This window comes from Eptatretus burgeri, chromosome 5, assembly GCF_056783735.1.
Source record: "Eptatretus burgeri isolate ZD-2024b chromosome 5, Ebu_testis_v1, whole genome shotgun sequence".
NCBI classification, from domain to species: domain Eukaryota; kingdom Metazoa; phylum Chordata; class Myxini; order Myxiniformes; family Myxinidae; genus Eptatretus; species Eptatretus burgeri.
The window spans coordinates 36,507,511-36,534,404 of NC_140965.1; the positions used below are offsets into that span (position 1 = coordinate 36,507,511).

Here is a 26,894-nt window from a genome sequence, read left to right on the forward strand (position 1 = left end):
CCTGATGCATCACAATGACGTCATATTCGTTTTTATGACGTCATCATTAAGAGGACGAGGATCTTTAGCTCATTTGAGCTTGTTTGTTAAAAGATGATATAACTTAACAGTAACAAATGTTCAACTATAAGGGCACGTGGTAGAGCGCATACCGATTTCACATAATACTTGATCCACAGGAACATATCGGAAACAACACATTTTTGAAATATCATGCTGTAGATCGTTTTTGGCCATATCTCTCAATGGAGAAGAATCGGTTAAAAAAATTAAATAATTCTCGTATCCAGATCCGGATTCGGATCTTCACCAAAATCGAATCAATTTTTGTGGTCACACACCCAACCAGTCCACCAAGTTTCATCCAAATCCATCCACAACTTTTTTGAGATATCGTGCTATATATAGATTTTGGCCCTTTATTTCAACAGTGAAGAATCACTTAAAAAATTCTAGTAGTCGGATCCGGATCCGGATCTTCACCAAAATCTAAAGAGTTCGTCCTTGTCAGACACCCAACCTGCCCACCAAATTTCATCTGGATCCGTCCAAAACTGTTAGAGATATCCAGCACACAAACAAACAAAGAAACAGACAGAGAAGGGTGAAAACATAACCTCCTTCACCCTTGGTGGTGGAGGTACAAATATCATGCGATATATCGTTTTTAGCCCCATCTCTCAACGGTGAAGAATCACTTTAAAAATCAAATAATTCTCCTATCCGGATCCGGATCTTCACCAAAATCAAATCATTTCGTCATTGTCACAACACACAACCTGTCTCCCAAGTTTCAGCCAAATCAGTCCACCACTTTTTGAGATACTCTGCACACAGAAGACAGACAAACAGACAAACAGGGGTGAAAACATAACCTCCTTCCACCTATGGCAGCAGAGGTAATAACTCAAAAGCCACGTGATTTTCACATTGATATAAACATCAAGAAAAACTGTCAAGTGTCTGTGGAAACATGCAATGTTAGCATTATAATCCATCCATCCATTGGGACCATACTCTGTGCAGAGTGTTGGTGCTGCCTAAGCAATCTCCTTGGCTCTTGGGCACAATCTTGGACGGGTCGCCACTCCGACACAGGATACCAGCAAGCTGGCACTCATTTTGCCGACCTCGGAAGGATGACAGGCAGAGTCAACCCCACCTGGTATTAATTCAACAGCTGAGGGGGATTTGAACTCAGGATCCTGGGATTCCAAGCCCACCACCCTAACCATTAAGCCAACACCAGGCACAGCATTATAATGAACTACACAATGATCATATATAATCATTCTGTCACCTTTTCTTTTCGTGAGATTTGACATACGAACACCGTTTTGCACACAATAACATCACCAGTTAATATACTCACTATTGGAAAATCTTTTTGATGTAAATTCGAAGTTTTCAAGTTGTTTTTAATGACAATTATATCTGGGGGAAAAATTTATATTAATGTATTCTAAATTGTAACAAATGGAGTTTTAGAAATGTAACTTTTATGCTGCAAGTTGAATTGGCTGTCATTTCTGGCCAAAAGTCTTTTGCCCTAAATGTTGATAAATGTCTTGGTCTGTAGCGGTGTGACCCGAGCTGATAACAGCGAACCTTTGCCTAGAAATGTATGAAGTGGCTTTTCGTCTAAAGGACACGTCTGCAGTCTGGGTTGAATAGCCCCCACCACTCTCTCATGAAAGTATAAAATGCTTTGAAATGTAAAATTGTTTCAGTGCAAGTACCTGAGGAAGTATTAGAATCTCAGTGGCTTGTACTCCTTGGAACTGACCAAGTACCAAATTAGAATAAAACTCTCTGATGTAATGAGGAAGTGAATTGAATCGGGTTGGTCTAACTGTGAACTAAAGTAAGAATAAATGAAATAGAAGAAAAAAATATTGCAATCAATGGGGATTTTTAAGTTCATTGTATGAGGGTGAGAAGTGTATGGTGTATAATTAGAAAATAAATTGTTTCACAAGGAAGGACTTGTGTGGACATCGGTTTTCAGTGTTAATGGGTTTTTGTAGGATTTTATAACCAAATCGGACAAACGTTAAACTCTGTCTGAAGTCAAATAGGATTCCACAATCCGCCAGGTAGAATCCTTCAACGGTCACAACAAGGTGGGTTTAAAAAACCCACAACAGTGTCACATTGTTTTGATTGTAAAGGTTGGGTGTTCGAACGGACTAATATATCAGGTTAAATCCTGACTGGACACATCATACCAAACATCATCACAACGGTGCTGCTCCTCGTTTGACGTTAAGCATTTAGACGCAAGCGTACGGACAAACCCTGTGTTTTTTGGCATGTCATGACAGGTTGCCAGGCCCGGATTTAAACCAGACGAGACAGCGAAGAAGCGAGGCTAGACCGCTACTTTAGACCAGGCTAGACAGCTACTTTAGACCAGGCTAGACAGCTACTTTAGACCAGGCTAGACAGCTACTTTAGACCAGGCTAGACAGCTACTTTAGACCAGGCTAGACAGCTACTTTAGACCAGGCTAGACAGCTACTTTAGACCAGGCTAGACAGCTACTTTAGACCAGACTAGACAGCTACTTTAGACCAGACTAGACAGCTACTTTAGACCAGACTAGACAGCTACTTTAGACCAGGCTAGACAGCTACTTTAGACCAGACTAGACAGCTACTTTAGACCAGGCTAGACAGCTACTTTAGACCAGACTAGACAGCTACTTTAGACCAGACTAGACAGCTACTTTAGACCAAGACCAGGCTGGACCCTCGATGGCTATCCTGCGAGCCCAGCTGCTCTAGCCTAGAAATATAACAAATAAATTAATTACTGCAAACTTTGCATTGTTCCAATGTCAAAATGCATATTACAATAACCAGTCAGAAAAACAAACAATAAAAGGATTGTGTTTTGCTTACGTCAGTGTGGGGAGTTGTTTCAACAGAGCCCAGTGAGAGAATGTTGTTGACCGGCCACTTGAGCATGGTGGCGTACACTACTCCGTTGCTGGTGGTATACCTTTGCGAAAGAAAAGGCTAAATGTAACAAGGGACGTTGAAACAATAATGGAAATCATGTGAAAACGAAATCACCATTTTGTATGCAGCTTGTGGCTGCGAGTTGCATTATTGCTGGGAGCATGGCTGTGCCACAAATGCAGTACCCACCCACCAACCCCACCAACCCCGTCAACCCCACCAACCCCACCACCCTCCCCCCCCTCCCGTTTCCAAATGAGCTGGAACAGGAGCTGATTATGGTGCGGAATGCCATGCTCCAGGCTCAGATTTGAATGCTCATTTGGTCAATGTGATGATGGTGCAATGCAGTGATTGCTGCCGAAATTGGACATACACCACATTGAGATCGTTACTTCCACGTTGGACCCAATGTGAAAACATTCACAACAATGTAGCATTGCGATTAGGTCACGATGAAATGGACAATCAATTATTCTGCATTTACCTCTGTGATTAATTTGCACCTCATATGTGTCCCATGATGTCACATCAATAAAGAGCATCAACAACAAACACTTGTTCGTTTTTTATGGCAGAGAATTAAAAAAGAACCAAAAATATATGTGTGTGTGTGTGTGTATGTATGTATGTATGTATGTATGTATGTATGTATGTATGTATGTATGTATGTATGTATGTATGTATGTATGTATCTATCTCTATCTCTATCTCTATCTCTATCTCTATCTCTATCTCTATCTCTATCTCTATCTCTATCTCTATCTCTATCTCTATCTCTATCTCTATCTCTATCTCTATCTCTATCTCTATCTCTATCTCTATCTCTATCTCTATCTCTATCTCTATCTCTCTCTCTTTCTCTCTCTCTCTCCCATCCTTGCTCTAACCCCTCCCAATACAGTGCAGTACCCTCCTCCCTCATCGCCTCTCTGTCCCATCCTTGCTCTACCTCCTCACAATACAATGCAATACCCTCCTCCCTCTCTCTCTGTTTCTGGATATAACCGGACAGTGGTTATATCTGGACGGTGTTTGTCTACGGACGCGTCCACGCGGTGTTTGTCTCCAGGCCGTGTTTATCGTATGACCAGTAGAAAATGGATTTCAGACATTATTTTGTTTCACTCTTCACTGTTATTCCATGCAGAATCATTTTGATGAGACAGCATGAATCGTAATTAATGCTCCACCGCACATTTGCCAACACTTCCTCTCACCTCACACTTTCTTCACTTCCCCTGCCCCACTCCCTCTCCCTCCTCTCTCCTTTCCCCTCCAGCTCTTCACTCTCCCCGCTCTCTCTCGCCCACTCCTCTCTCCCTCTTTTTCTCACTCCCCCCTTTAGTATTATGATCAGCAAAGCGACGGGTGGTATTTGCTTGTCTAGAATAATAAATGCCAGTGTCTGTCCATCTGTCTCCTCCATAACTTCAAATCCCTGAAACTTTGCAGTCTCAAACTTTGCATGCATCTCCACAGTGGTGCATGAATGAAAATTGAATTTTTGGGATAACTTTAACACCCCTTTTGAAGATAATTTCGGGGGTGCTCATCACAAAAAAAACAAAATACGCCTCACCAAGATGGTGGCACACCATCTTGGTCATCCCTATGTCACTTCGCCAAAGCCTTAAGCTTCCATTTTTTTTGGCCTGCTCAACATTGCCTTGGATTGGAGCAGGCAGGCTGCATTGATTTCTTATCGATAAAGTTTTTTGGGTTTTTTTTTTCCACTTTACTCACTTCTATCATTGAATGCATCATCATCATCATACCGCTGGAAACATTGCAATGATTATATAAGACCAGAGACACAGGCGCTCATGGGTTTATTTAATTTCCACACATGCCATAAGCTCTATAATCTCTTAAACTAAGCCGAATTGCAAAATATAAGATCCCAAAATTGAACTTAGCAGCACTTTCGACTGCTAAAAAAAGTGTTCATTTGTCCAATCGGACATAGTTTCACATTTCGGCGTCTCTGGGAGGTGTTTAATATGACGGATAGGTGATCGCTAATCGCTTGCCAAGCCAGCCATTCCTTATCAACTGTTTTGTTGGAGTGCTTCCTTGAGTGCTTAATCCACTTGGCGAGCACTCTATAATTTTCACACCGTCACTGAAAACTGTATGTCGATAGACTTGAACAAAGTTCAGGGGCTACTCGCCTGTGTTGGCCCCGTTTTGTCATGCGGTGCATCGGATGGGACTAGCTCACTGAAAATGTGCAATTTTATTTTAAACCACATTTCCCATTTTTGTACGATCTTTCATGATATGACCCATCACTTTTGCATAGATAGATACTTATAATTTTTTTATGTTTTTTTTTTTAAGTTTATTCAATCATGTCATTGGAGTGCTCTTCAAGCTGCAATATACAAGCTTCCATGGCGATACTGCATGGTTGTCCATGTGGACTTCTCCAGCATTAAGAAAGCAAAAAATATGTTAGATGATTACAATGGGTAAAAAAAAAATGTCTTCATTTGCAAATCAATGAATTGCTACAACATGGCAGGATAGCCAAGAGGGACATGCATTCGCTCTAAGCTGTCCAGCCTGGGTTCAAATCCCGACCCAGCTATAAACTGTCATCCTGGTGTTTCACAGGCAGAGTGATTCATCAATGTGTGTGCCGTTAAACTGGACATCATATCTGCCGGAATCCCCCTCCACACACACACCTATCTCTCTATCTCTCTATCTCTCTATCTCTCTATCTCTCTATCTCTCTATCTCTCTATCTCTCTATCTCTCTATCTCTCTATCTCTCTATCTCTCTATCTCTCTATCTCTCTATCTCTCTCTCTCTCTCTCTCTCTCTCTCTCTCTCTCTCTCTCTCACCCCTATGCCTCCCCTTCCCTTCCCTTCCCCACCTCTCATGCGGCCTTCCCTTCCCCTCATGCTTACATCCTCCCAAACCCCCTCCCCTCTCCACACTCCCATGGACATCTGCTGGCAGTCTCTGTGTGCTGTTTTAATGTACCCCATATCATTAGATCATGTACTACCCCCAACCTCCCCTTTTCCACAAATCCCACTACCAAAACATAAGACCCTGTAGGTCCCACTACCAAACGAAATGCATGAGCCCCTGCCCTTATGCTCACTTCCTCGCAAACCCCCTTCCCCTCCCCACTTCTCCCTTCCTCTTTCCACCATCCTCCTTGCCCCCCCCCCCACCCACTTCCCAGAGTGTATAGCGATGTTTGGTGATGCGTCGCTCTCCCCACCTACCCACATTCCTAGCTTCCCCTCATCTCTCTTTCTCTCTCTTCCTCTCTATCACTAACACACCCACCCTGTATATCCCCGTTAGCAAAGCGACTGGTTGTATTTGCTAGTAAAGCAATGTTTGGTTTGTCAAACACCACAGTACTCCCAACCACAGACACACAACCCCACGCACTAACACCTCCATTTTCTCCATGTGTCCTATTGCAATGTCAAACAACATCAATGGCCACAATATTGATGGCATCAATCAAAACTTCAAACACACCATTCAATCCTTCTTCACACCCATCAATACTTCTCAAATCTTTCAGAAGCTATCCCTTACTTCCTCCACCCTTAAACTCCACAGAATACCATCTTAACAGCAACACACACACACACACACACACACACACACACACACACACACACACACACACACACACACACACACACACACACACACACACACACACACACACACACACACACACACACACACACACAGTTACCCCATACCATATAGCAGGCGTCAAACTATCGTTCTGAGCACGCCAAGGAGAGCTGCCATATACCGCTTCACCATTGAGCCGAAGCCAGACTCCAACTGCCCGCAGAAGTGACTGGAAAGAAGGCATGATCCACCCTGCTGCTGTCGGTCCAACATTGAGAAGGTAGTTTCCTCCACAGCTCACCGACTTCATAAGACCCTGCAGGTTCCAGCAGCAGATTCAACAAATTGTCTCAAATACGGCAATTTTACCAATTGACTGAAAATCAATGTCTGTCCACCATTCACTTTGAGAAATGCCACTTCAGAATTAATGAGGCATGGGGGACAACTTTTCGGATCATAAAACAACTTTTATTTGTGACCCAAAACATCAATGTCAAAGCGAAGTATAATTACCCCAAAGCAAATTTTTGGGTTGTTGGAAGAACAACAATTCCACATGAGAAGTCAAATTTTTACAACACATCTATCAAGGTCAACAAGCTTGCCAATCTCAAACATTCTCTTCAATCATTGTAATATTTAAAGATGGGCTGAACATTGAATATATAAAGAAGTTTGTTTGTTTGTTTGTTTGTTTGTTTGTTTATGCATTTAGATACTGCAGAAACCAATGTAACCAAACTTTGCATGGCCTCCTCTTTCATCCAGAGGAAGGTTGAGGGCTACGTTTGATTAAAAAAAAAAAAAAAAAAAAAATCGAACCCAGATAAACCCAGAGAATTGCTCTTCACGCCTCAATCACGTCTTGTGCTTAAACACTGCCTGCATTTTTGTTTCTCCGGGAACGATTGAGTAATACACTACATGACCAAAAGTATGCAGACTCCCCTTCTAATTAGTGGATTCGGCTATTTCAGCCACACCCATTGCTGATAGGTGTATAAAAATAAAGCACACAGCCATGCAATCTCCATGGCAGTAGAAGCGGCCGTACTGAAGAGCTCAGTGACTTTCAAAGTGGCACCGTAATAGGATGCCATCTTTCCAACAAGTCAGTTCATCATATTTCTGCTATGTTCGAGCTACCACGGTCAACTGTAAGTGCTGTTATTGTGAAGTGGAAACGTCTAGGAGCAACAACAGCTCAGCCGCGAAGTGGTCAGTCACACAAGCTCAGAAAACGAGACCACCAAGTGCTGAAGCACATAGCGTGGAAAAATCGTCTGTTGTCAGTTGCAACACTCACTACTGACTTCCAAAATGACTCTGGGAGCAACGTTAGCTTAAGCACTGTTCGTTGAGAGGTTCATGAAATGGGTTTCCATGGCCGAGCAGCTGCACACAAGTGTAAGTTCACCATGCGCAATGCCAAGCGTTGGCTGGAGTGGTGTAAATCTCACTGCTAATGGACTCTGGAGCAGTGGAAACATGTTCTCTGGAGTGATAAATCACGCTTCACCATCTGGCAGTCTGACGGACAAATCTGGATTTGGCGGATGCCAGGAGAACACGACCTGCCTTAATGCATAGTGCCAACTGTAAAGTTTGGTGGAGGAGGAATAATGGTCCGGGGCTGTTTTTCATGGTTCAGGTTAGACCTGTTAAGGGAAATCTTAACATTACAGCATACAATGACATTCTCGACAATTCTATGCTTCCAACTTTGCGGCAACAGTTTGGGGAAGACTCTTTTCTGTTTCGCCATGACAATGCCCCCGTGCACAAAGCAAGGTCCATACAGAAATGGTTTGTCAAGATCGGTGTAGAAGAACTTGACTGGCCTGCACAGAGCCCTGACCTCAACCCCATCGAACACCTTTGGGATATATACTGAAATGGGGGAATGGAGTAATGGGGGAGTGGAAGGAGGCAATTTGTAAGCATGGGCTGAAGATGAGTATGGAGAAGACTGAAGTGATGTGGGTCAAGCAGCAGAGAAAATAAATGAGTATCACGTCAGAGGGGAAGGAGATCAGGTCGGGGAGTGGGTTTGAGTATCTGGGAGGAACAGTGACCGGGGATGGTAAGTCTGAGGCAGAGGTGTTGAGGAGGATTCAGCTGGCAGTGAATGCATGGAGGAGGGTGGAGGGAGTAATGACAGACAGAGATATATTAAGGAGAGTGAAAGGAAAGGTTCTGATGTCATGTGTAATGTCACCCTACCGTTATGGTCTGGAGATGGTGGTACTGACAGAGAGACAACAACAGAGGCTGCAGGTTTGTGAGAACAACTGGGTCAGCAGGATTGTGGGAGTGAAGAGGGTGGATAAAAGTAGGATGGATAAACTGAGGGATGAGATTGGTGTGCAAATGAGTTTTAATGGAGAGATTGGAGAAATGCCAGCTGAGATGGGCTGAGCACTTGGTGCAGATAGGCAAAGAGAGAATGGCAAAAAGCGCAGATAGGTTGAGAGGGCCAGGTAGGAGGAAAAGAGGTAGACCACGGTTGAGATGGGAGGATTGTGTGGGGAGGGATATCCTTAAGGTGGAGGTGGTTGGAGAGGGGAGAGAATTGGCTGAGGACAGAGAGGGGGGGGTGGAGTATCATGGTCAAGGCAAGGCAGAAGTGTGGTGCCATCAGACCTCACTCCTTAGAAAGGGATTAGGAGGAGAAGAAGAATATCATTTTGGGGCCTCTCTTTCATTGGTGAAGAATCACGTATAAAATTCACATCACCAAAATTTAATGGATTCGTCGTCACACACCCAAACTGAACACCAAATTTCATCCCAATATGTCCATAACTTTTTGAGATACCTGCTCACAGACAGACAGACAGACAGACTGGGGTGAAAACATAACCGCCATCCACCTTCCGTGGTGGAGGTAATTAATGGGAATAAACATCAAAAGTTTATGAAACACAAAAAAACATTTCACTTACATTTACATGAATGGTGTGAAAAAAACTTTTTTGAGTGATAAGCTTAAAAGCCAAAATTGGACATATTAAGTAAATTAGCCTCAGATTAATGGGTATATGATTAATTGCAAAAGCTAAATCCAGAATGAAAATATTAAAGAAAAAAACACAACAACATGTGAAAGGATCATGTATTTTGTAACAAAGGTCAGTGTGCACACCAAGGTGGCAGTCCATGAACAAAAAAAAAAATGGATGACAAGCAGTCCATGAAGTCATGGACAACAAGCAGTCCATGAACAAAAAAAAAAAAAATTAAAGCACATGTGGCCTCATGATCAAAGGGAGAGCGTAATGTGTCTTTTACTGTATTTATGAATGAAGGATCAAAGTTACTGACCGCAATAACTTCTGATGGTGTCATCATGTCAAAGTAATCCATGTTTCGTCGGTAACCCCAAGAATGCTTGTCCACAGACATGCAGGATTCCCATTTATGGTGCTGCAGGGTGCCTGGGTTGAACTTGTCATTGCAGTTCCAGAAGTCCCCATGCTTGCATCGGCAATCTGAGCCCCAACGGTCATTCACCACAACCTTATCCTGGAAATATGAAAGTGGAAGACATACTTTTTTGGCAGCTTATTTTCGCTTATTTTTTTTTAAAAAGAAAGGACAAAAAAATATTAAAACCACTCTGCCGTGGGCCTGACTCAATCTGTGAACTTTCCAACCCAGAAATCCTCCCTTCTGGACTTGGTGATGACAAACATCCCCACTAATGTTTCATGCTCCTTCTCTGCTCCAATTGGTTCATCTGATCATATGCTTGTGAAGGTCAACATCTCTCTGTCGTTATTCTCAGAGAACAGCCTCAGTGCCGGCTAGTCTGGCAGTTCACTCAGGCAGATTGAGCCACCATCTAACTTCAGAACTCCCCTCCTGTATCTGCTGCCCCTGATATTCACTCGGCCTGGGAATTCTTCCGTAGAAACCTGCTCTCTCTTATGGAGCGATTCATCCTATTTCGTTTTCAATTATTATCATTCTAGTCAAAATCTGACAGAAGGCAAACTCATATCACTCCATAAAACCCACCACAAGTATGTGTCCATTCTCTGAATATCTGTCCAACAGAAAATGACATCTGTCCAACTTCAAGATTGAACTTTCAAACTTATCGCCCTTCTCTAAGACCTGGTAGCATCTTGTGAAATCTGTCTCTGGTGTATGCTCCACTCTCAACCCTTCCCTTACTCCAAATGGCCGGATGCCTCAATTCTGTGTTTGCTTCAACATCTTGTGCATATACCCAACCCCTCGCTCTGTGTACCCACCTTCCACCATACTCATTTTCATCCAGTTGCTCCTGGACTCTGTGTCTTTTACAACTGAGGTGGACAAGTTTCTGGCAACCCTCGACTGATTCTGCAACTGGACCAGACGGCATCAGCGCACGCGTCCTGAAAACCCGTTCCGCTGCTATTGCTCATTTTCTTTCTGCTCTGTTAACCCTCAGTCATATTTCCTCTGCTTGGAAGTCAGCTGACATCACTGCATGGCATAAAAAGGTGCAAAAATGGACCTCCTTAACTACAGACTGATCAGCTTTCTTGCAATCATCAGTAAAGTCACAGAATTAATCATCACAGTCGACATGAAATTCTTCATTTTTGCAAACGGCCTCATCAGACCATGAGTTCAGATTCAGACCAGGTCACTGTACCCTGGACATGCTGCTTCTGCTCTCCCAACAATGGATGGAGGACCTCAATCGCAGAAATAAGATCAAGGTGGTCTCTCTTGACATATTTGAGCATTCAATACAGTCTGGTACCCTTCCTGCCTTGCTTTCCAAACTCTCTGCCTACAGGTGCTGCTGCTGGATGAGGAGTCGGAGCCACTGGGATTACGGGTTTCTTTGGTCAAAACTAAGATCCAGGCTTTCAATGACATCTTGGATGCTGCTATCCTGTCTGTACCTGTTTGTGGTGAGGATGTTGAGGTCACAGAGATATTCACTTACTTTGGCAGTGATATTCATGTCTCTGCTGCCTGTGTGCCAGAGGTCAACAGACGTCTGGGTCGGGCCTGGAGAGTCATAAATTCACTGGATCATGGGGTGTGGCACTCCCGGTACTGATGTAGGAAGACGAAAGTCCGAGTCTTTAAGTCCTTGGTGCTTCCGGTTTTGCTCTATGGATGTGAGACTTGGACTCTGACCAGGGATCTGAGATGGAGACTTCATTATTTTGGTACCAGGTCTCTTCGGAGAATCCTTGGCTATCACTGATCGGACTTTGTGTACAACAAGTGATTGCTGAGAGAGAGAGAGAGAGAGAGAGAGAGAGAGAGAGAGAGAGAGAGAGACTCAAACGAAGCTTGTTACCTGCATATTCCATGAGCATCAACTGCGGCTGTATGGATATCTGACTCGTTTTCCTGACGCTGAACCTGTTCACCAGATTCTCTCAGCAAGGGAGCCTCGTGAGTGGAGGAAGCCAATGGGTCGACCACGTGCCTCGTGGTTGCATCAGGTTTATCGACATCTCAAGGAGATGGGGATGGGCCAGGCATCTGCCTGGGGGATGGCCAGACGGAGGCCCCTGGAGTACCGGCGGAAAGTGGATGCAGCGATGCGCTGCTCTGGTGCATGCTCCCATACCTGACCTGACCTGCCTACAGCATCCAAGGCCAACTCGACACATTTCCTCTACTCTCATAGCCAACGTGTGGCTCTCAATGGGATCCTCTCATTTCCTCTCCCTGTCAAGGCTGGATGTCCCAGGGCAGTATTTTGGTCCCCATCCTATTCCTAATCTTCATCAATGATCTTTCTGATTTCTGGAAATCCTCTTGATCTATTTGCTAATAGCTACACTCTCCGTCGTAGCATTCCTCATCCTTCATAGAGGCATACAACAGCCTTTTCCTGCTTTTCCAACCTTTATAGAATCAAGCAATGGTCAAACACTTGGAATACGTCTTTCAATCCTCACAAATCTCACACTGGCTCTCCAAAAAGACTGTCAAACTCTCCCATCCACTTCCTCAACAATCCTCTTGACAAAGTTCACTCACTCAAACTTTTGGGCCTCATGATTAGAAAATGATCTTTCTTGGGCAAACCACATCTCTAAGTTGGCCTCAAAAGCCAGTCGTAGACTGGGTACCTCTATCATGCAGTCCTTCGTGGCACACCTGAACTCATTTCTACATACAAGGCCTTCATCTGCCCCTTGATGGAATACTGCTCTCCCCTCCCTTCTGGGGCTAGCACCCATGCCTCATACTTTGCTCATTTTTATGCCGTGGAAACCAAGGACTTCAAAATCATTGGAATCTCCCCCAATGAAGCTGAGTCTCTGCATCTTTCACTTTCACTTCGCAGACAGGTCAGTGGTCTCTCTCTGTCTTCTACCATCTCCTTGCTGGTGTCACACCCTCTGCCCTTTCTATGCTCTGTCCTCCTCCACCCTGCAGGTTTTCACAAGGCGCATGTAGTCTGCCAATAACCTCCTTCTAGGGAAACTCCGAAAATCTAGACTCTTTTTTTTTCTTTCCTGTCCGTGGTACCATTTTGCACAGTCCTTCAATCTCACTCTTCCCTCCAGGGCTTATGATTCAATTTGATCATGGCATTGAAAAAATATGAAGTGGTTATGAAAATTTGAAGTTTCAGATATCTCAGGGCCATCTTATTGTTTGAAAGCTATTTATTTTTTACTGATCAACTTCTGGTTTAGAAAACATATTAAATGCATTTCTATATCTCTAGTCTTTCTGACTGTCCTTCACATGTTTGAAATAATCAAAACCTATACTTCGACACTTCGGACCCCAACCTGATATCACCTCTCACATCCCTTTGTAGTCATCACTCATTTACATCCCCACCTGCCACTCCCCAATTTTGTCAACGGAAAGATTTTTTTTTTTTGTAACTTACCTTATTGCTTTATTCATCCATTTTTATTAAGTCACTTAGTAGTAACCAGAAGTTGTTTCACCTTATTCAACAACTCATTCCTTTCCTGCAACATATAGGATCTCCCCCTCCACCATGGCCCTCCCCACAATTTTATCATATTGTTATATTCTTCATGACCTGATGAAAACACTGTTGTACGAATAGTTGTTTGTTTTCCAACTACTCTCTTATTCACCCTTCGGCCATAACCACACCCCCTTAACACCCCCCCCCTTGTGATGATAGCCTTTGTTAAGGACAACTGGATCTTGAAGCTCACTGCTGTCTACCTTGATCGGGCTGGAGTTGTATAACCAAGCGAGGAACTCTGTGGAATTCCAGTAGCTAGATGGCGCTTCCCAGTCACCGTCGGACCAGATTACCTCTGGTAGATACCTGCATAGTGGAAACAAAAACTTTCACATACAGAACAACACCCGTCTTCGGAAGCTTTATTTGCACGATGTATCTAACACATGTACGCAATTTACATCCATATCAACCACGAGAGTTCCACTTTAGCTGTATATTCATGGGTGATTCCAACATGATGCTGTGATGTTTGGATCACATTTAACTCTAGTTCCTGTGAGACACTAAAATGTAGTGTGGGGGTGTCACATACAGGTGGGGAAAAGAGAAAGGCACCTGCTCGATATAAAAGTTTCCAAGCCTGACCAAGTCAGGGTGTTGTGAGAAGATCGAATATGCAAGATCATTTGCATTCCTTCACACATAATGACAAGGTTTTAGCAGGAATTCCACATCAGTAATATATATGTATATATTGTTGTTGTCGTTAGGCCAGCCCAGTTGCTGGTCCAAATCTGAATGAACTGCAGCAAAGCAGTCAAATTGGCCAAATTATGTGTGTGCTCCGAGCTGGGTTATAAGCCTGTTTGCAGCGATACCTAGCTCCAGTAGAACACCTGAGCCAATCAAGCGCCGTGCTAATCAGTGCCATACGTCCATTTACACTAATTCGCGATCCGAGTGGAAATCGCTGGATGCAGAGGCACTGTCTCGTACTGGGCGTTAATCGCCCGAACCCAATCTATCTTTTAGCTGATGTGTATTACGACTACAACTCGCGATCAGGATGCTAGACTCACCCAAAGATCAAATAATTTTATAATTTGCATTGAAAGAACAAAAGGGGTGGGAACACACAAAGCAAGCAATGCAATTATTATTAATCCCCACAACCCGTACAGGCCCGGAGTCAATGGACGAACGGAGAACCTCATCTATTTAAGACTTAACAGGTCCATTCACACCTCAGTAGATAGGCAAGAGATAATCAGACAGGACTGAAATACCCTATGCCCTCGCCTCGAGGGCCTCGCCCAACAGGATGTAGCTTGGTTCCAGGCAGCGATATGGCCTTGCTGCAAATGCAGTCCGTGCCACAGACCAAGCCAGCATGGGGTAGCGGGGGGGGGGGGATTTTCATCTTTTGAACAAACTCCCACACTCTCTTCAATCGCACTCTTTCCTCTTGTCTTCAAAACAGCTGTTCACCACCCTCTCTTATCTTCCCCATCCAAAGCCACAATCTTTTCTACCCCCGCTAATCCACCCCAAATTCCCTGCTTTCCTTCCTGAAGGTCCCTGTAGTGTCCATCTTGTTTACCCTGTGTACCCCACCCCATTTCTGTCCCTTCCACAGATGTCATGTCTCTGTCACCCACTGTGTTTTTTTCCTTGACATATGGGGGAGAACATACAGGGTGACATCCATTTCAACATGATATATGGGGGAAACTTTGCACCGTATGCGGTGAAGACAAGCATGATGGTGAATCGGTCCTTCTCGTGACTGGTAGTGTTGATCGTCACATTCTGTGTTGATCGTCGTGACTCCCCCTTCACTGTGATGGTGGTCCCTCTCGGTATGTTGAAGGTAAGGGGTGGGGGGGGGGGTCGGGTCAGCATTTCCAATCCAGCCGAGGGGATATTTATCCTGTCGGTGAAATTTGGTGATGTCGGACTGGAAGCACGTCATCTTATCAGCCGTATAATCAGGTAGATGTTGGGAGATGTGCGTGTGGCATCGACGAACAGTTGATGGTGTGCCATGAATCTGCAGGCCCACGACGGACTGGCCGTGAAGTCCCCAATGTCATCCTCCTTAGCTAAGCTCTTCGCCTTCAGCCTGAGAGCAAGTGATGAGATGGCGGACCCCTCCGCTCTCTTCTCCTGGACCCAAGCGACGAGACGCTCCTCGAGCTAAGGCCGCTTCGCTGACTTTCCCCTCAGCACATTCTTCCTTGGCATCTTCTCTATCATTGCTTTGCTTGTTCTCCAGAGCTGTATGACGGACTCGTCCTTGCTGAATCACCTCCCAGCTTCTTGGTTCCCAAACTCTTCCACAGACCGGCAGATGGAGAGTTTGAGCGCCTTGACATCTTGATAGATAGAATGGATGATACATGACGTGATCTGGTGACGCAAGCCGAGGCACTCACGAAGCACAAAGCGGCACTTCTTGAAGGTCACGTGACCGCCCCCAGCTTGTTGTCAGGTGCAGGTAAGTTTGCGCGCAAGCTTATTTTAGGTGGGTGCCCCGTTATTGGACAAGCTATTGATTATCTTGAATAATTCTTCTTTTGAAGTGACCGGGTGTTCTTCTTTTGTGCTTAATGGCGTTTTCAGAGGACTCTACGTATAGATGCCATGCACCTAAACTCCAGGTGTCTCCCTTTATGTATTTAATTTCCGCACAGTTAATAAAACACTGTACAAACTCTTAACCTGAACCAATTTTCGAAATTTAAACAGCAGAATTGAGCTTAACAGCAGTTCTGACTGCTAAAACAAAAAGTGTTCATTTGGAATTTAATTGATGTTCAGCATTGATCATTTTTAAGACTGATTTTTTTTTCTATACCCATGTATTCACCGCACCCTCAACTTTTACCTACTTTTTGCTGATAAAAAAGTGCGGTTTATACACCGGAAAATACGGTGTTCTCGTTTGTTGGCTCAGGTCATTCGCTAATGTTTTGGGTCTTTATGACTCAACCCTTAAATCAAGGATATTTCGACGATGGATTAAACATAAATATATAATTTGGTAATGTATAGGTTATCTTTAGAATTCAACAATGTATGCCAAAAAATGTGAAGCATGGTGTACCGCTCTCCTAAAATGCAATTTACAGGAAAAGAGGTTGCACATCTGCCAGGTTCACGCTTCTTTTGAATAGATATTTATCGATGTGAATAACGAAAATGTTATTCAAATATTACATAGAGGACACGAATGTACTCGTACTACATTATGTATTTGATTGCCTTCATTTCAAACATAGGTCACTTTGTGGTGTCAGTGTTCTTAAATGCACACAACATTTTACTTTGTACTATCTTAGCTTTGGATTTCTTTGCTGGTACAACAAAAAAAAACATCCATCTGCATCTGGCTTCATGGCATCAAAAGAGCATCGATCACTTTCAGGGAATTCTACCAGGTGGAAACCTGTGGATATTGGGAAAGGCAAAATGCTCCAACTCTACATCTCCTTCTCAATCTATTTTTAAACTACTAGTGGGCATATTGGCCCATTGGACCAAATTTTCATTGGTCTTCACAGTCTTATTGCATACCTGCCTCCTGTACTGCTTGAGCATTAGTATTGCCTTTCAGCTTGCGCCAGGGTGGGGATTATACATTCGTTATTATTAATGCCAAATTATGCTATTATTATTGTTGCTAATATTATTAGTATTGATCAATACTTACTTACTAATCGTGTCCACAAAAACAGCAGTTGCAGTTCACGTGGCTAGATGTGGTTCAGCCAAAGCTGAGCACATTGCTGACCCTGATAATTAAACTCTGCCAAATCCGATGCTGTGCAATGCTGTTCCAGCAGGGGGCAAGTCAGGAGATGCTGCATGGTTTGAGGTTCAGTGCCGCAGTCACACACAGCATCCCTGTCATTTAAGTATCCCCATTTGGAGAGAGTGACTTTTGTTCGTCCAACACCAGATCTTAGCCTGTTCAGGCATTTCCACATTGCATAGCTTGAATCTGCTCCATTGAATCACTTCACCATTAATCAATATATATATATATATATATATATATATATATATATATATATATATATATATATATATATATATATATATATATATATATATATATATATATATATATATATATATATATGCTTTGTTGCAATGTTATCATTGTTTTTATTTATTTTGGATTTTAATGCCATGCCATGGAAAGAACGATGAAGCTTCTTTATACACATTAACATGGTGTGCGTTTAAAACATGGGAATTCTTCCAGATATTTTGTAGTCAATTGGCCTCAACTCAGGAGATCATGGCTCTCATTTTAGTGCAATCCACATCAGAAATCTCCAGTAGAACTCCACAAAAAAATACTGCACACACACACACACACACACACACACACACACACACACACACACACACACACACACACACACACACACACACACACACACACACACACCTCATCCATTTATAGTAGGTCTTTACCTCCACCACTTCGGTTGGACGGAGGTTATGTTTTCATCCTTGTCTGTTTTTGTGTGAGCAGGATATCTCAAAAAGTTTTGGATAAAACTTGGTGGACAGGTTTGGTGTTTGTGACAAGGACAAAGTGATTAGATTTTGTTGAAGACCTGGATCCGGATGAGAGAATCTTTTAAAGTAAATCTTCACCATTGAGAGATCGGGCCAAAAACGATATGTAGCACAATATTTAAAAAAGTTGTGGACGAGTTATGATGAAACTAGGTGGATAAGTTGGGCTGGTGAAAAGAACAAACCGATTAGATTTTGCTTGAGGTCCAGATGCAGATCGAACCTATCAGCGGAATACAAAACATAAATTGTTGAGCCTGGCGGAAGTACGCGCTCTACCGAGTGTCGTTCTAGTTCTCGAAGTATTATAATGCCGTGGTTTGTGAATAGTATGTGCTAAGTTGCATCCATATAATTCTCCATGCAAAATAATGATAATAATAAACGGAAATAAATATTGCACAATCCTGGTGAAGGCGAACATTTGTTAAGGCAAATGGTCCACAGAATGTATCCATTCATATTTAAAAGTCTTCAGTATTTTGTTAACCTTTTTTTTTTTTCATAAAAGCTCCAATGAATTGGTTGGGAGTGCAATGGTGACAGTCATGCAGACACCTTGTGAAGCTTTTTGTGGTGGAGATGCAAAATGCCAGATGCTCAACCAACAATCTCAAGCTCAATATTTATTTATAAAAAGCTGTCACTTCACCATCGCCGTGCACAAAATAAGTCTCAAAAACTTCAGTGAAGCAGATGCAGAAGAAATACATAATTCCCTAAATTAATAACAGTGTGGGTACGTATTATAATTATTTAAGGCAGTGTATGACAATCAAAGATGTGACTTACTTTGAAATGATGTCATAAAGCTCGGGGAGAGCTTTCCGTGTCACAAACTTTTGCGTTTTGAAGCCTGTGGCCTTGTCTTGGAGATAGAGTGGATTAAACCACTCGAAGAGCGAATGGTACAACCCAAAATGTAGGCCTCTGCGAAGTAAGTAAACGAGAGAGGTGATATATTTACAACGATGCACTTACAGGGTGTCTGTATCGATGAAACGTGAAGACCTGTGGAAACCAGACATTTGCGGATTCCGCCGATTCGCGGTTTATATAATGTGACCTGCTTATACATTCACAATTTTTTTTTTTTTTTAACAATTCATGACTGGTTACCTATATCCACTGCTGCTGATATTAATTCAAGCTGAGAATTGTTCCACAGAAACGTGCTCTCCATTCTGCAAAGATTCATCCCAACTCGTCTTCAATGATCTTACCCATGCATTCCCCCCACTCTTGGGACTCTAAATCCTGCGGTGAGGCAGTTGCTTTAAAAACAAACTTGCATTCTCCTCCTGGAAGGCAAATCCGACCGAAGGCAACCTCAGATTATTTTACAAAGCCCGCAACAAGTGCGTGTCTACTCTCAGGAGAGCCAGAAAAGACCATCTGTCCAATCTCAAGAACGAGCTTTCAAACTTGTCTCCCTCTTCTACAACCTGGTGGCGCCTTGTCAAGTCTATCTCTGGTGTATTCTCCGATTCCATCCCTTCTCTCACTTCAAATGGCAACGCAGCCAACTCCACTCGTGAGAAGGCCGAATGACTCAATTCTTTGTTTACTTCCAAATCTTATGTCCCAAGTCCCAAGTCCCAAGTCCCAAGTCCCAAGTCCCAAGTCTCTCTCTCTCTCTCTCTCTCTCTCTCTCTCTCTCTCTCTCTCTCTCTCTCTCTCTCTCTCTCTCTCTCTCTCTCTCTCTCTCTCTCTCTCTCTCTCTCTCTCAACTGCTCCTGAATTCTGTCTTTTGCACCTGAAAAGGTGGAAGTTTCTGGCAACCCTCGACTCAGACTCTGCAAATGGACTGGACAGCATCAGCTTATGTGTCCGAAAAACCTGTTCTGCTGCTCTTGCACTTCCTCCTTCTGCCATTTTCACCATTCCATTTAACATAGGTCATCTTCCATCTGCTTGGAAATCAGCCAACATCACAGCAATACTTAACAACGGTGCAAAAACGGATCCCCTTTACTACAGACCAAACAGCTTACTTCCAATCATCAGCAAGGTCATGGAATCCATCATTACAGTTAACATAAAATAATTCCCTTTCTACAACAACCTCATCTCAGATCCTAAATTCGGATTCAGACCTGGTCACTCTACCTTGGAATGCTGCTTCTACTCTTCCAACAATGTATAGAGGCCCTCAACATCAGGGCCATCTCTCTGGACATATCTCAAGCTTTTGATACAGTCTGACATCCTGCCTTGCTCTCCAAACTCTCTGCCTCTGGAATCCAAGGCAAACTACACTGTTGGATTTTTTTACTTCCTCCACTTGTAGCCAACATGTGGCTCTCAATAGAACCCTTTAATCTCCCCTTCCTGTCAAGGCTAGAGTGCCCCAAGGCGGTGTTCTAGCCCCCATCTTATTCCTAATCTTCATCAATGATTTCTCTGAATCTCTGGAAATTCCTCTTTATCTCTTTGCTCATGACTCCACTCTCTGCTATGACATCTCTCATCCTTCTGACTGACAGGCAGCATCCTCTTCTCTCTCCTCAGACCTTAACAAAATCACAAACTGATCAAACACTTGGAATATGTCTTTCAATCCTGAAAAATCACACACACACACACACACACACACACACACACACACACACTCTCTCTTTTCTCTCTCTCTCTCTCTCTCTCTCTCTCTCTCTCTCTCTCTCTCTCTCTCTCTCTCTCTCTCTCTCTCTCTCTCTCTCTCTCTCTCTCTCTCTCTCTCTCTCTCTCTCTCTCTCTCTCTCTCTCTCTCTCTCTCTCTCTCTCTCTCTCTCTCTCTCTCTCTCTCTCTCTCTCTCTCTCTCTCTCTCTCTCTCTCTCTCTCTCTCTCTCATAGGACAGTTCTGCAAACCCTCCCATCAACTTTCTCATGAACCCTCTCAAAGAGGTTCAGTCACTAAAACTCTTGGGTCTCACTCTCAACCATGATCTCTCTTGGGCAAGTGACATTTCAAAGCCAGACGCCGACTGGGCATCCTCCGTGTGGTGCCATTTGAAGTGAGCGAAGGGAAGCATTCACCAGAGATGGACTTGACAAGGTGCCACCAGGTTTCAGAGGAGGGAGATAAGTTTGAAACTCATTCTTAAGATTGGACACGTGTTATTTTCTGGCTCTCCTGAGGGTAGACACACACTTGTTGCAGGCTTTGTGGAATGATCTGAGGTTGCCTTTGGTCGGATTTGCCTTCCAGGAGGAGAATGCAAGTTGTTTTTAAAGCAACAGCCTCAGCACAGGATTCAGAGTACCTCGAGCGGGAGAATGGGTAAGATAATTGAAGACGAGGTGGGATGAATCTGTGCGTAAGAGACAGCAGGTTTCTGTGGAAAAATTCCCAGGCTGAATTAATATCAGTGGCAGTGGATATAAACCAGTCACAGTCTATTTAAAAAAAAAAAAAAATATATATATATATATATATATATATATATATATATATATATATATATATATATATATATATATATATATATATATTCCAGCAACGTGTGTGTGTGTGTGTGTGTGTGTGTGTGTGTGTGTGTGTGTGTGTGTGTGTGTGTGTGTGTGTGTGTGTGTGTGTGTGTGTGTGTGTGTGTGCGCGTGTGTGTGTGTGTCTGTCTACGACCGCCGTTTCTCGACGACCGCCGGTCCGATCTGATTGAAACTTGCCAGGAATATTGCCGGGGCCCCAAAGATGTGCCTTTTCGAGGTTTGATATCGATTGGACGAACGGTTCCCAAGTTATGGCCATTTATCTGTTGAGCAATGACAAGACACGGTGCTATGACATCACGAATGACGTCACAATTAATGTTTGTTTATTTTTATTTATTTATTTATTTATTTATTTTTTGTATGATTGACGGTCCGATCTGATTGTAAATTGCCAGGAATTTTGCTGGGGACCCGCAGATGTGCCTTTTCGAGGTTTGATATTAATCGGATGAGCGGTTCCCAAGTTACGGCCATTTATCTGTCGACCAATATCTGCGAGAGAGGGGGACGGGAGAGGGGGGGATGAGAGTGGGGGTGAGAGAGGGGCGAGAGAGGAGGGGGAAGAAAGGAAGGGCGAGACTAGGGGGAGAGAGAGGGGGAGATAGGAGGGGCAAGAGAGGGGGGAGAGAGGATTGGCAAGACTAGGGGGAAAAGAGGGGGTGAGAGAGGGGGTCAAGAGAGGGGGAGAGAGGAGGGATGAGAGTGGGGGCGAGAGAAGGGGGTGAGAGAGAGGGGGCGAGAGAGGGGCGAGAGAGGGGGGCGAGAGAGGGGGGCGAGAGAGGGGGGCGAGAGAGGGCTGCACATACTGGCACTCACCTATGGGCCCGTACTAGTATATAATAATTATAATAATAATAAGTAAAAATAAAAAATATAAAAAAACCTGTCTCCATTTTTCCCATTGAAACAATACCCCAACATTTGCAGATTCGACATTTGCAGCATTTTCCAAGAACATATCCCCCGTGAATGTCAGGGTCTTACTGTATGAGCAAACTACTGAGCTCACTGTTACTTTTAAAGTTAAAGTTAATGACCTGAACAAGAATAATTTTTGAATGCATTTTATACAGTAATTATTCACAGAAAATTAACATTTCTAATAAGCCAAAATGTGAGAAGGGTCATATGAATGATGGGAGGAATATCAATATCCGTCATTGCCAAATCGAATGGTGCTCAGGACGATTAATGAAACATTGTTGAAATTTGTTGGGCAAAAAGAAACTGTTGCTCCTTGTTCCTTGCTCAGCACTCACCGTTTCCGCACAGCTGCCGCTAAAGGACCCACAAGGTCACGTTTGGGTCCAACATCTACGGCATTCCAATTCCAGGAGGAGTTTGAGCCCCAGAGAGTGAAACCCTCATGATGCTTACTGGTTAGCACTACATATCTAGAGGAGGAACCAAAGGAACACAAGGTAGATTGCTTTAAATGGCAAGTTTTTAAAAATTAAATCACTCATGAAAGGACAGAAGGACAGCCGGGCAGACAACCCGAAAACATAATTCCGCTGGTGACTTCATCAGCGGAGGCATAAAAATTATAACGCGAAGGTCAAAGGAGTAAATCATAATTATCTCAAACAAAATATTTATATCAAATTTCAAGTTGGTGCTCAGTGTGATCATCATGCCTTTCAAACCATCAATTTCACAAATATGAATTTGAATCTGTTTCTTTTTTTACTTTTTTTGTGAAAAAAAAATCCTCATATATATACACACATATATTTTAAACTTTTCATTGCCAAAAAAAAAATAAAAAGAGGTAAATACTAAGCAAAGTGAAATTGCCTTTTTGGTAGATTTAGCTTTGAATTTCATCAAGGGACTGATGTTTGGATTTGCTGAAATATATCCTTTATAAATCACAGTATTACTTATATCGCATATATTTTCAATAAGCAGGCCATTATCTCAGGATCTACTCACTTGACCCCAGCACTGGCGAATAGCTCTGCCCATCGGTCTGGGTCGTAGAACTCAGCGTGAAACTTTGGCCCAAAGTCAGGGTATGCAAATCCAGGAGGGTAGTTGTCTTTCATGAACTTTACATATTCAGGATTTTTCTGAAACTGGAATAAAAGGAAAAGAAAAAGCTGGAACCCCAAATAATGCAAAATTAAAATTATTAATAATAATAATAATAATAATAATAAATTAATAATGATGATGATGATGATGATGATGATGATGATTTAAAAGAAAGGACAATGAAGCACATTGTACCAAAATGATATCACATCCATGTCGTGTTCCAGCTTGGTGGTGGTTTAATGGTTAAGGTGGTTGGGTTAGGATCTTAATGTCCTGATTTGAAGTACCATCCATGCCAAAAAACCACCAGGTGGGTTGATTTGCCAGCCATCCTTCCAGGATCAGCAAGGTTTGCACCAATTTGCTAGGAATGACCCATTCGAGTATCCTGTGTCGGAATGGCCACCCATCCAGGATTGTACCCCCTTGCCAATTAAAATACCTCGACAGTTTTATGCACGTGACGTGCAAGGAAGATCATCCATCCATATAGTATTTTGAGGAAACAAACAGGCAGACCCACATAGAATGATGATGCAGTACATTTTCGACTAAACCAGCAGCTTCAACCTGTTGCAACAAAAAGAGATTCCATTCCGAAAAAGAACAAGTCAAAGACCGCTTCCATCTGAACCACTAATTGTTTGACGTCATTCTGTTGTCCTCCACTCATGTTAATTAACAGCATAAATATGAACAACTCACAGCTTTTCAGGCTGCAAGTGATTATTAATTGCAAATTGAAGTTTCAGCAACCTCAGTAGGTAAGCAGTAAACAGTTAACTTTGACCGACAAGAAACACACGCTCGCTATAGGAGCAGCCTGGGGGGGGGGGGGGATCATGTCAGGTCAGGTATGGGATCATGCCCGGAGCAGCGCGTCGCTGCATCCACTTTCCACCGGTACTCCATGTGCCTCCGTCTGGCCATCCCCCAGGCAGATGCCAGGCCCATCCCCATCTCCTTGAGATGACTATCAACCTGCTGCAACCACGAGGGACGTGGTCAGCCCATTGGCCTCCTCCACTCATGAGGCTCCTTCGCTGAGAGAATCTGGTGAGCAGGATCAGCATCAGGAAAACGAGCCACATGTCCATACAGCCAAAGCCGACGCTCACGGACCATGCGGGTAACAAATCTCATTCGAGTCTCTATCAGCAACCGCTCATTGGACACAAAGCCTGACCAGCGATAAACAAGGATTCTTCAAAGAGACCTGGTACCAAAGGAAGTAGGTCGACACCTCAGATCCCTGGTGGAGTCCAAGTCTCACATTTGTAGAGCAAGACTGGAAGCACCAAGGACCTGAAGATTCGGACCTTCGTCCTCCTGCACAGGTACCGACAGTGCCACAACCAATGATCCCGTGAATCCATGACTCCCCAGGCACGACTGAGACATCTATTGACCTCTGGCTCAGAGCCAGCAGAGACATGAATATCACTGCCAATGAAAGTGAATCTCTGTGTGACTTCAACATCCTTGCCACAAATAGGTACAGACAAGGTAGCATCATCCAAGATGTCATGGAAAACCTGCATATTAGTTTGGAAAGCCATAATCCCAGCAGTTCTGACTCCTCATTCAGCACCTCGAGGTCCCCCAAAAAGAATATCCAGAGTTTACACAAAAATGTGAAATTAAGGTCAGAGATTTTGACATTCCCAAACAATGCACCACAGCTTGATCTCTCCGACATCCTCCCCAGAATCCAGTCCATACAAGTGCTGAAAAGTGTGGCGGCCAGTACACACCACTGACAAACTTGAGTAACAACTGGAAATACGTTAGAGATGGTATCACCACGTCTCACAGCACTCTCAGTACCAGAGTAGAGTTCAGACATCAGATTGATCCATTTTGTTGGCACCCCACGAACACCAAGAATCCTCCAGAGGGCATCCCGATTCACTGAAACTAATGCTTTGCAGAGATCAGCATAGGCTGGAAGCAGCCCCTGCTGAAACTCTCATCTGTGTATGGTGAGGTGAGGACGTTTGGGCACTCATCAACCACAGACTCGAGCGCGGCATAGAATTCCTCCTTCATGGTGAGATCTCTCGCCTCAGTCGGAACAAATACAGAGACCAAGGAAACGACACCCAAGGAGTGACCAATACTTCATCTCATAATATGATCATTCACCGGTGTTACCTCAATTACCATTGGAGTCAGTTTATTGGACACAGCCACAGCAACTCCTTAGGCATGGTCACCATCAGAACAACCAGACCAATAGTAGATGTTACCACCCGCCATGATCTCGCCACTATCCGGTCTCCAAACGTCACAGATTGCTGCAATATGGATGTTCAACACTTCAGGTCAGATGATAACAGAGAAAGCTGATCATCCTCTCTTAGGAATGACATCCTCGGTACCCACCCGAAGTGACCGCTTCAGGTTAACCCAAGGAGACCGCCGTCTTGGTGGAAGACACCTCAGCACCACTCTGCATGCAATCTGACCTAGAAAGTTTACTCGGTGCTTTTCCTCCTAATCATCAAGGAAAGGGGGTCCCGAAGGCTTTGCCCCAATCCCGTCATCTGATGACCTGCCCTTCGAAGGGCAGTAGCACAGGAGGTATTCCCAGGGAGTGGGTTTTTAGTTTTCTTTATGTTTGTGTGTTTTGCGGAATGAAGTACCTTTTTTTTTGCATACCTTGTTGAGGCTCGTATGAGAGCTAACACACAACGCACAGCAAGGGGGGCATGACACAGGAGGGGAGGGAGTGGGAAGGACAAAATAGTGGGGAACAGACATTAGGAGATCTGTGGAAGGGAGAGGGATGGGACAGGGAACATGGGGAATAGAAGATGGACATTACAGGGACTTTCAGGAAGGAAAGCAGGGAATTTGAAAGAGGTGGGATTGGGTGGATTAACGGAGGGTAGAAAAGATCAAGGATTTGGATGGGGGATGATAAGAGGTGGTGGTGAACAGCTGTTTTGAAGGCCTGGAGGGAAGAATGGGAATGAATAGAGTGAGGGAGTTTATTCCAAAGGTGGGAAAAAAGAGGAATGAAAGAGTGAAGGTGAGCAGTGATTTGTGATTTTGGTAGTTTTACCAGAAGGGGGTTGTTGGCAGACCTTGAGCGCCCTGCGGAAATGTTGTGGGGACAAATCGCAGAGAGAGCAGGGGGGGGCTGGAGAGGAGACGGTAGAAGACACAAAGACCACCAACCAACCTGCGGTGATTGAGTGAGAGGCCCAAAGACACCGGCTTTACGGTGGCCTGAGTGCAAAGCCTGCCACCAACCTCCAAAGAAAAAGTAACGC

At 43.7% G+C, this 26,894-nt stretch overlaps 1 protein-coding gene across 3 annotated transcripts in view; it reads right to left on the bottom strand.

Moving 5' to 3' along the window:
• LOC147026236 (tissue alpha-L-fucosidase-like) overlaps nucleotides 1-26,894 on the bottom strand; it is a 39,028-nt gene that overhangs the window by 2,574 nt on the left and 9,560 nt on the right. For all 3 annotated transcript variants that reach the window (XM_085881449.1, XM_085881451.1, XM_085881450.1), the window contains 7 exons: nucleotides 23,512-23,654; nucleotides 22,836-22,970; nucleotides 18,897-19,034; nucleotides 13,769-13,874; nucleotides 9,911-10,111; nucleotides 6,709-6,899; nucleotides 2,904-3,003 (listed from right to left, as the gene is read on the bottom strand). In XM_085881449.1, coding sequence (XP_085737575.1) covers nucleotides 2,904-3,003; nucleotides 6,709-6,899; nucleotides 9,911-10,111; nucleotides 13,769-13,874; nucleotides 18,897-19,034; nucleotides 22,836-22,970; nucleotides 23,512-23,654 — 1,014 coding nt within the window. The remainder of the gene's footprint in view (nucleotides 1-2,903; nucleotides 3,004-6,708; nucleotides 6,900-9,910; nucleotides 10,112-13,768; nucleotides 13,875-18,896; nucleotides 19,035-22,835; nucleotides 22,971-23,511; nucleotides 23,655-26,894) is intronic.